The sequence below is a fragment of the Nicotiana tabacum genome, chromosome 20 (genome assembly GCF_000715075.1).
Source record: "Nicotiana tabacum cultivar K326 chromosome 20, ASM71507v2, whole genome shotgun sequence".
Lineage (NCBI taxonomy): Eukaryota > Viridiplantae > Streptophyta > Magnoliopsida > Solanales > Solanaceae > Nicotiana > Nicotiana tabacum.
Window position 1 is genome coordinate 102,515,466 of NC_134099.1, and position 11,246 is coordinate 102,526,711.

General features: G+C 36.5%; 1 protein-coding gene across 2 annotated transcripts; it reads right to left on the reverse strand.

Moving 5' to 3' along the window:
• Positions 1-1,543: 1,543 nt before the first annotated feature.
• Positions 1,544-11,246, reverse strand: LOC107816950 (WD repeat-containing protein ATCSA-1). Of its 2 annotated transcripts, none has more exons than XM_075240609.1 (9): positions 10,749-11,246; positions 8,666-8,913; positions 8,388-8,547; positions 6,043-6,221; positions 3,777-4,017; positions 2,798-2,952; positions 2,616-2,705; positions 1,956-2,027; positions 1,544-1,837 (listed from the first exon to the last, which is right to left on the reverse strand). In XM_075240609.1, the coding sequence occupies exons 1-9, from the start codon at positions 10,945-10,947 to the stop codon at positions 1,784-1,786; spliced, it is 1,398 nt and encodes a 465-aa protein (XP_075096710.1). In that variant the 5' UTR covers positions 10,948-11,246; the 3' UTR covers positions 1,544-1,783. The 2 variants fall into 2 exon arrangements, with proteins under 2 accessions (XP_075096710.1, XP_075096711.1); XM_075240610.1 differs by having other exon boundaries at positions 8,666-8,926; positions 10,787-11,243.

The window sequence follows — 11,246 nt, forward strand, 5'->3', positions numbered from 1 at the left end:
ATAGATATTTATAGTATATACTACAATTAAAGAGTGAAATATGCTATTTATGTTTTTTTTCTCTTTCTTTCAATTAACACACGATTCTCTCTCAAAATCCCAACAAAATTTTTCTTCTTTCTCTCTCTCTCTTCCTTTTCTCTCTCTTCGAGTACGCCAGATATTGCAATGAATTTGTACTGCTTAGTTTCTACCCCGGATATTTGCAATGGATTTGTACTGCAATATTAGAAAAAAAGAGACTGCCGCTTTCTTCTACGCCGGATATTGCAATAGATTCCTCTACACGGATGCTGCAATATTTTTGAATTGCATAAAGTCAAAACAAGAATAGAGAAAGGATTGATGCGTTGAGTCACGCCCAATTAATGATTTTTACCAGTCGAGGAAGTCAAGCAGGCGTTTTGGTTTAACAACCAATTTGTTTCGATCAAGCATGGAGTGGACCACATCTAGATTGAGCTTTTGAGGGATTTTCGATGACTCCAAGAGAAAATTTCAGTTTTTATGTTTCAGAAGCGCCGAGATTTTCCAGTTTTAGTCACATACAATGATACAAATACATTATGTTCTGTACAAATTCACTCAAATACATTGTATTTTTGTATAAATATATTATTTTTTGCATGTATTTATGTATCTCGAAGGTTTGTATTTTTTTAATACAGCTGAATACACATGTATTCATGCGTGAATACAAGATATAAACATTGAAATACACTGAATACAAACATTAAAATAGAACAGAATATAAACAGTGAATATATCTAATTTTAAAATACAATAAAATATAGTAAAATACACTGAATACAAATATAAATACAATGAATACAACCAATGAAATATACTGAATACAGCAGTAATAACATGTATTATGAATAACTAAAATATTGTTAATACAAATACATTAGAATACACTGAATATAAAACAGTGAATACAGTAAATACAAACATTGAATCTAATGAATGCAACAGTAAAAAAAATATTGAAAGACACTAAATACAAAAGTTAAATAGAACAATTATATACAACCGAAAAATTATTCTAATTAAATGGGTTGATAATGAGGCATGTTAGATTTGATTTTACCAAATTATATTAGGAGTATATCACACTAATTGATATTGTTTCCATTATTAAACAGCTGGACATATTTATTTTAAAGGTAATTATCGTTATTGTATTCATGAATACATAGGCGAATACATGTGAATATATGCGCCTACAACTAGAATGCCCTGATTTTAGGCGCTTTTTACTGCTGTATTCAGAATACAGTAATACAAATACAACAAATACACTATCGTAACAACTGAATAGTAACTGTAGGAAGTAATTATATATATAATAGTTATAAGAAGTTAATAGTTACTAAACAATAATGATTTTTGAAAGTTCGTCTAGAAAAATCTGGAGCCAACTGGTCTCTTCTTTTTTAAGAATGTTAAAAGAATTCTTGCTTGATAACATCTTCCTATAAAATTAGGATGAGAAAGCATAGTCCTATTTATCTCTTAACATGTTCAGCAGAAGGCGAAAGAATTTCTCGAAATTTCTGAATAACAGCAAAACTTATCTTTTAGGAGAACCATTCCGCATGATTCGACAAACAGAGCGTTTGTTCTGTTTTGGATTAATACATTCAACTAGAAACACACATGTTCTGACTTATTACATCTTTCTTCAAGCAAAGGACAGCGGGAAGATGTTAATAGAGAATGTTCTAAAAGAACGAAGAAAACTATAAACTTGACATGGAACCTCCAAGCTTTTGTGAGGTATTCAGTCACTCCAATTATCTTGATCGATCGCAAAAGCTTGCCCGTCCCTGCCCTCCTGCATAACAACCCAGATACTGTAAGGTCTTATGCAACCTACGTACATACACCCTCAACACAAACATACTTGGGGTGTCTAGCAAATGAACAAAAAGTTTATGGTCTAGAAGGCATACCAATTCTTCAGTAGCGACTTTGCTTGAAGACCACACGAGAATTTTCCGATCATTTCCACCCGTGTATAGTTCCTGAACATAACCAAATTCAAATTAATGGCCAACTTTGACGTAACAGTATCAAGAATGACCAAAAGCCGTTTATCAGTCCTCGGGACAAAAGAAGTGATGGCTAGGGTAGTTGGAATTAAAGAAAACACTTGAACTCCATTGTCATCTACAATGAGATAAAAACAAAAGGATATGACCAACCATAAGAATTAATGCCTTACCAAAAGATAGCATTTTTATCAAGCTTTTACCTTGATGGGAAACATTTGAATGAGGTCGATAGTTCCTTGTTATGAGATCTTTGGTGTTTCATGTACTTTCTGTTTCTGGTGTACAAAAAACCGGTGTATACATGACTAGGGTAACTGATTTTTTTTCTGTTTGATAACCATGATTAGAGTAACTTATTAGCTAGTCGTGGGGTGAGTCACCCACTTGATTAATGTTTTCCAGACCGACCCCTTCCATATGCAATGAATGCACTATTTTGGTCAATCACAATAAGTTACTACTCAAATACTTAAGGTTCAGAACCTCACAGCTTATGCAGAATTCATTGCCTTGCCAGAAACATGAACCTTAGGGAGAGAGGAACAAAAATGATTGTACCTGGTCCAGTGCACTGTACAGACAACAGTTCACATTTTCATAGTGTCCACGTAAATCCATCATCGTCTTGCCCGACCACAAATCAAATGCCTACAAGATTTCCTCGTTAAGTTACTAAATAAAAACAATTCCATATAATGATATCAAACGGGGAGGTTGGGGGGTTGTGAAACGTTGTGTACCTTAGTTGTTGACATACACGGCGCAAATACAAGTTTTGAATCATGAGAGATGGCTAATTGTATAGCTTTGGTGGCCTGTAGTCGTGATGTTTCAAAGTTTACAAGTGTATTGCAACCAGATTCGATATCCCATAACCTTAACCTAGAATCAGAACCTGAAATGCAAAGGAATAGATGATTAAGCTTTATGTATTTCTTCAGCATGTAGCTAAAAGCACTAAACTACGGATGAGATACCTTAATCACATTGGAAACAGTAACTGTACCAACATCACGTCCAGTACTTCTAAATGACACACCAACAGCAAATGGAAGCAAGCTTTCTTTTGAGAGGGTAAGCTAATGATGGCTAAGGGACGCCAACCAATAGATAGTAGTAGCCTGAAAATGGCTTATTGGAACTAATTGCATTTTACTCAAGTAAATAACTAAATGAACTTCAAAATGGCTGAATGATCTGTTTTGGTTTCTACACAAACAAGTTATCCCTTTACAGTTCAGCTATTCTCACTGAATAAGTCCAGCCTCACACTAGTAATGTCGTCATACCACTCTAAACTAGATTAAGAAAAAAAATCCAGGCTCCTGCAACATAAATGTCTTACAATTGATATTATATTTTTTAAAATTTTTATCCAAGAGTGTTTCAAATGACGTATCTTAGAAAGAGTGCCCCAAAAATTTACAATTTTGCTAGAGATATGCTAGAGAAGCATATCAAAATGTAATTAGAAAGCACCATAACATGCTGTATAAATTCCAGAAGTCGCACTCCAGAGCTGACCAACTATACAAAGACAGAGTTATATGGGCCAGAGCGCACATTGTCAACATATATCTAAGAAAAAAATGACACAAGACCTTCTCAGCCTCTTTAAGTGGAGTATACTAATCACAATGCATACACAAATATCAAATAGTAGCAATATAAAGCTGGAGGAGGAAACTAGGGTCTTTCAAAAAAAATTGCAATGTCAACCTGCACTAAGAAGATACATTCCATCATTGGTAACTTTTAGTCCGTTGACAGCACCATAATGAGCAGTGGCTCTATCCTGACTAGACAGCATCCCTGGATGTAGTCTCTGTTTTCCAGCTCCCCTCACTTGTCTAGCTATTGCAGACTGTTTGATACTCATACCATTCCCCATTTTCTTATGAGATGGCCGGCCTTTTGCAGATGAACTTGGGCCTACTGAAGATGATTTTAGCGTGGAACTCTGGGCAGGAAGATAGAATATATTATGGGCACGAAAACTAGGAAACCTTGAACTCTAACCAAAGCAGCAATTCCATCCCAATTAAGCTTTTCCATAGATGAACTCCCATTAATTAGACATAAGGAAGGTTCATTGACGCAAAAGAAGATGGGTCAAAAGCAAAGACTCACTTGTAAACCAAGAGGATAACAGTGTGGTTTTTGATCTATCAGAAGGAAAAAGCAAATAAGTTGCATTAAAAGGTAAGCACACTTATAATCTACTCCCTTTTCTTCTCCAATGAGTTCCAATATGATGAAAGAGAGAAACACCTCTATCTATTCTCAGAAATCTGATTATTCAAGAAAGGAACTCCCTTAAAGCAACACATTTGCAGGATTCAAAGGTAAGTCTAGATAAACAGTCATGCATTATAGTCTCTGACAACTGTTGTACACTGTAAATGGATTAGATAGGCCAAATACATAGACAGCCCCTTGAACTTGTCCGAATATTCCATATAGCCACCTAAACTAAAGCCTATGACCATCTGAACACTAGACCTATGCCTAAATTGTGTGTATTGAACACATTTCACAATTCTAAACCAGTGCAGTGCGTGAATGTCCCTTGCTTGCGAGGGGGAAAATGAAACCAATGAGAAAAACACGGGTCAGCAAGGAAAAAAAAGTCAAAAAAAAAAATTCAGAAGAAAAGGAAAAGGGGAGTTGACTGGAAAAGAATTCACACAAAACTCCACCTTTCCGACAAGACCATTTTTTCCTGGCAAGGGTAACCACGGAGAATAAGATTAAGATTTGGGTCTGAAAAAAAATATGTCGAAGAAGATGAAGAAAATATCAGATAAGTGGAGCATTAAGATACATTACCCGGACTGAGAAGTTGAAAGTTTCATCCGCTGGATTTTAATATTTTCCGGTGAAATATGTCTGGTTTCAGATCTGTGTGGCTATTATTTATTAATCTGTTTTCAAGACTTTTTTGGAAAAATTTGGGGAGTAAAAGGAGAGAGAATTGTATAAGAGGAAAGGGGAGGGAGCCAGTTCGTCACTGATGGTGGGGAAATATGGTGGGTCGCCATCGACAATGGTGGAAGTCCATTCTTCACGGTAGACACTTGGCGGGTCGCTGTCAAGAAGAAGAAAGGGATTGTCAATTTCGATCCCAGATATGGCCGGAAAGTATGGAGGGTCGCCGGCATTGGCTCTGAAGTCTTCCTTAGAAGCTATTGGGTGGGGCTGATATGTTTATAGAACTTTCATGGAGAAGAAGAACATTTATTCATATCTGCAGGCTTCTTATCAAGAAGAAGCAGACTGGAAAAACATAGTCAAAATAGAACTTTCTGCCAATCTCCATTTGCTGGAATTGATTTTCTGGCAAAACTTTTTTTTTTTCCTTCATAATTATGCGCTCACATTTGAGTGGCAGACGCGCGACTTTCCATGTCATCAAGGTGTGCTTAATTGATACAGATTGAGCATAGACTAAATGTTCAGATGGTCGTAGATAGATTAAATGTTCAGATGGTCATAGGCTTAGTTTAGGTGGCTATATGAAATATTCGGACAAGTTCTGGGGGCTATCTATGTATTTGACCAACTAGATAACTACTCCTCCTGCCCCAACTTATGTGGCGGTGTTTGACCTGGAACGGAGTTTAAGAAAAGACAGACTTTTGAAGCTTGTTGTCTAAAACAAGTCATAGACAATTATGTGGCTATAAATCATCTCATTAAAGGTAAAATAAAAATTGCAAAATTTAGGTTAAATTGTTTCTAAAAAAGGAAGTATGACATTCTTTTTTGGAACATATTTAAAAGTAAAGTAAGTCACATAAATTGGGAAAGAGGGAGTAGATTTTAATGCATCAATACAAAAGAGAGGAACATAAACAACTTGTTATCATAAATGAAACGAAAAACAATTATTCCTCTAAATTTTAAGAGAAATAAAAGAGCAATATCTAGCTATTAGAGTTCCAAATTCGATGATTCTGAAAAATACATAATAAAAGAAGGGAACCTTGTTTGTAACAGAACGTGTAAGTAGAGTGGGGCGTCTTCCAAGCTGAGAATGGGACTGATCTAAAACACGAAAGCATCCTGCACGCCTGATGTCCCAAAAGCGAATGGCACCATCGCATCCCCCTGTTACCAAAACCCACTCACTAGAAGCAGACCATTCGACTGACATTACTCCATCTGTCGTAACCCAAGAAAAAATTGCAACTAAGGGCTTCTGAAATAGTACTAGATATCATAAAACAGGTATCAAATCAAAGGGAATGCTTAAGCACGACGTAAAGAAAATATTAATGAGTGAGCTTAATCTGTTGATATGGAGGGGTTAAAATGGACAAGAAATGTGCCTTAGCATCTCTACAACAACAACAACCCAGTATAATCCCACAAGTAGGGTCTGGCCGTCTGGGCGTGCCTTAGCGTCTCTAGAGTGATATATTAAATATTGAGGAAATCCATGGATTATTAAAATTGCGCTTGGGGAGGAGAATTTAGAAATTAAGTATAAGAAAACTAGTCATTGCATTTTAATTAGAAACTTAGCACAATGCAGCAGCCTTCAACAAAACTAACATCGATTACACATCTCTCTTGTACTGCTGTGAGAATCATTCATTTACCAGTAAATTGTAATATAATATTGGTGACCCTCAGAGAAGCTAGGCAGATATTATACAGGGATCTGGGTTATTGCTAGGGGCGGGCGGGCGGCAAATGGGTGGGTTGGGCTGAATTTGGGCGGGTCAAGATGGGTTAAGTCAATAAATGGGTCATTGCCCAACCCATCCCAAAGTGTACTTGGGCTAAGATGGGCTGGGTCAAGATAAGCTAAACAATGGGCCATAGCCCAACCCGCCCAACTTGACCCATGTTTTAGAACCATGCACATACCTGCATAAAAAAGCCTTTTAACTTAAAATGTGTAAGTTGAAAAATATTTTGCGGGTGGAGGTGGTTGTGGGTGGTGCAGAAAAACCAAAAAAAAAAACAGAAAATTAAAAAAAAAAAGTAAATTTTTTTTGAAGAGATGTGGTGCAGAAAACCCAAAAAAAAAAAATGAAAATACAAAAAAAAATTGAGGGGGTTAGCGGGGGGAGGGGGTAGTGCAGAAAAACAAAAAAAAAAACTGAAAACTGAAAATACAAAAAAAATAAAAATAAAAAGTAAAATTGGGGCAACTAAGTAAATTTTTAGATAAGTTGGGTTGAGATCTCTTTGTTTTGGGTGAGTTTTATGGGTTGTATTTGGGCTGCTTAATGGGTCAGAATGGGCTATAACAAATAATGGGTTAATTTGGGCTCAGCCCAAATAGACCCATGAGCTAAAATGTTTGTAGCCCAACCATCTCTGGGCGGCTTGGGCGGAATTGGGCTCAAATTGCCACCCCTAGTTATTGCCTGGGTTTGTATAGTTGCGACAAAGTACTAGTTGGTTACACTCCAATATTCAAGCATGTATTATCTATAAATATATTTCTAATAAAATAGAATCAACATTGTCATCGTTTTCCTAAAGGCACTCATAAAAAAACATACCGCAACAGAATGCTAAGCATAATTGTCTGGCATTCTGTCCTGTGTCGGAGCGTTGCACTTGCCCTGATAGTTACACAAATAGCACAGGATGAAGGATGATTAGCTTTTGAATAAAAGATAATGTTGATTGTTCTTCTTGTTATTGCATCTACACTCTAGCTCCCAATTGCTTTATCATTTCCAGACATAGTAAAGAGGCCCCATTTATCATCAATAAATAAATAAATTCAAACACAATTATTACAGAAAAGACTTCAACTTCCATTCTTTAGCAGTAATTTAGTGTAAAGCTGGTTTAAGCTAATAAAAGAAAACCACATCACCCTAGCCTGTCTTGCGAGGTGGAAATGAGTATGGCACATTAAAGCTGGTTTAAAGCTAATAAAAGAAAATCACATCACCCTAGCCTGTCTTGCGAGGTGGAAATGGAGTATGGCACAGAGCTTCTATGTGGATGCACTAGGCCAGGAACTGTTAAATTGCTAAAGTGTTACCTTTATCACACAGAATGGCATGTGACTCTGCCTAAGAGCCGATAATGGAGACAGACTGTGATTGGTCTAAGCCTCAGTCTAAGCATTGATGAAAAAAGAGATGCTTTCCACTTGTCAAAAGTCAATCCCGTGTCTCCGTGCTCAAAGGAAGAGAACCTAGAATTTATTTTTTGGGGCAAGGAAAACTAGCAAAACCTCATGACATAGAGATTTCAGGAAAAGCTTCTCACTGGATAACACCTTGTTTCGAAGATGTAAAAGGTAAAGAATTGCAAAGGGAAATACTTTATTAATGCCTGAAATAGATATCGCCATACCACGATGGCCAGATAAAGTGTGAGCAAATGCACCCGAAGAAATATCACAGAGACGAACTTGAACATCTTCAGTTCCAGCAGCAATCAACATGTGTGAGGTTGCCACGGGAGACATGGCAGTCTTGTGCACTTTTCCAGGCATTTTGAAATTAACTGCCACCTTAAAATAAATAAAGAAATTCAAATTTCGGCTAGAAATTTATTCAATAGAAGAAAAGAACAAGCTGAAAATCTGCACTTTGGTGGAGTATGATAGGATGATCAGAAAGCTATGATACCTGAGTAGTGTTAGTATCCCAAACATTAATGTAATGATCATATGAGCCCGTGATGAAAAGCCCAGTGTCAATTGGATACCAGATGGCTGTGGAAATGGCATACTTGTGCCCCTGTTCGTGTTGCTTGTCAACCACAACTATGGGCTTATGCTTTGCAATCAGACCACTTCCGTCATAATCAGTTGCACGTTGGACGTCATAAACAGCAACTGATGCATCCGAAGCAGAGGATAACAGATATCGCCCCTCTGTCAAATCAACCTGATTTTGTGATCACAATAAATGGACACAAAGATATTTTCAACAATAATGCAACTTCCATTCCACACATCTGAACCAGATAATCTTGCCAACGTTTACCTAATATAAATAAAGATGTATGAAGAAATTTATTTTAAAAAAAAAAAAAAAAGTCAAACTAGCTTCATGTACTAGTCTAACAACTACAACCTTAATTTTCCTGATGGGTATGTAACCAAGTGCATAAACTGAATTTAATTTTCCTGATGGGTATGTAACCAAATGCATAATCTGAATTTTTTGAAAAAAGATTACTGTGTGCAATTGGGACCAAGATTACCAGGTCTTGTGTCCAGTTTTTTCCTAGTAAACACTTGTCAGAATTACCACTCCATAAGTGACTCACAGTTCATTTTTCCGATTCTATGAGGTAATCATTATTTCCACAAAGCACATATGTCTAACTTTCTGCATTTAGAAATTGTACATTTTTTCATCTCGCTTATCTTCAGTATAAGGTATGAAGATGCAATTGATACGATGCATGTAAATGCACGCAATAAGGCACTTAAAATATAAGGGAGTTGATGAAAAATAGAGATACTAGGAGATGGCAAGGCATCGAGTTCCATTATGCTTAATATTAGATTTTATGATTTTCTTCTAAAATATGTTTATACTTGGACCACTTCATCCTATTTGCTGTGATTTCTCCTTCGAGCCAAGATCAACCAACTACACCTCAATCCAAAAATATTTAGGGTCGATTATATAAATCGCCAATCTCCATTCCTCTCTCTTCAGTCTCATCTAGGCGTGTGCTCTTGTTGTCAAAATTTCTTCAGAACTAAAAGCCACTCACATATGAACTACATGGAGAGTAGCCATGGGTATGAAATTACGCTGATTGATTCGTCGTCATTTCAATATGCAATAAACGGCAGCCTGCTGCACTGAGCTCTAGTTATGCGTGAGTCTAGGAAAGGGTAGGGCCACATTGAGTCTATTGTGCGCAGTCTTACCTTGCATTTCTGCTAGAGACCGTTTCCACTGTTGAACCCATGACTACTTTGTCACGCAATAGAAAGGGTATAAAATTAAAATTGTAACAAAACTTGCCTAATTAGGAAAAACTACCTTGAAGATATCACACTTTTTCGTATAGATGACTTTGTGATGATCCTGCTTGTTTATTACAAAGAAAAATTTAATGTATCTGTTTCAAGTTATATTCAAATCCATTAAGTTACTCAAATTTATACTTTGATTAACATTTTCTCTACTAACCTACTTTTCGACCATTACTTTACCACTTTCTTCCACTATCTCAAAATGCATATTTTAAACTTCATACCCAGTCAAACACCAGCTAACAGATTGAACCAGAGGGATTAAGCAAAAGCTACTCCAAATACATGGACCTTCTCAGTTCTCACAAAATCACCCTTAGCTATAAAGCGCGTAACTACAAAATAGCACATTTACATTAGAGGACTTCCAACCCAGTTGCACAGATGGATGTATTTATAATGCAATCGGTGCAGGCAGCCTAGCGATACATATGCAGTTGAAATTCCTTACAGTATAAATCATAATAATTCTGAACCCATTGTCAACAAAGAAATAGTGAATATAATATTATACTAACTTCAAATCCTATATCCATCTTAGCTCAGCGTCGAGGACGAATTGTATTAAAGAATGCAATGGGTACGAGCAGCCAACATATAAATACCTACAGTATTTGAAAAATTTCTTGAGGTACGTACTTATACTATGTCCCAAAACATTGTCAACAAAGAAATAGTAAAAAAAAAAAAAAAGGTATGTACTCTGCACCGACCAGCTTCAAATCGTAGATCGAGAAATGGGGAAAGTGACCTGTAGGGAGTTGACGGAGCCACGGTGAGGAGAAATGATATCTTTGTAGTTGGAGAGTTGAAGAGAAGAGACTCGAGACGACTTAATACAATTGCTGAATAAATTAGGGCGAAGCTTCCCAAATTCTCGGTCTGCAATCTCCTTCCACATCTTCCTCGCATCCTTCCCAAACAATTTACTCTTCCCCTATATTCCCAATCTCAACTGTTATAATTTGGATCACACCAATATCTATCCTTATATAATCAGCTCTGATTCAAAAGATTTTTGTTGGCAATAGTATGATCTAGTGATGGAACCAATCTTGGCCTTTGTTGTTTCTTCTGAACATTTCCTCAAACAGTTGGTAGGTTTATCTTCTTCTTTTTTTTTTCTGGTTTTGCCCCCTTTTGCAGAAGTGAGTAGCCCTAGCGCCTGGTAACGAAAAGCCTTAAAGAGAGAAATGAATGGATAAGTATAA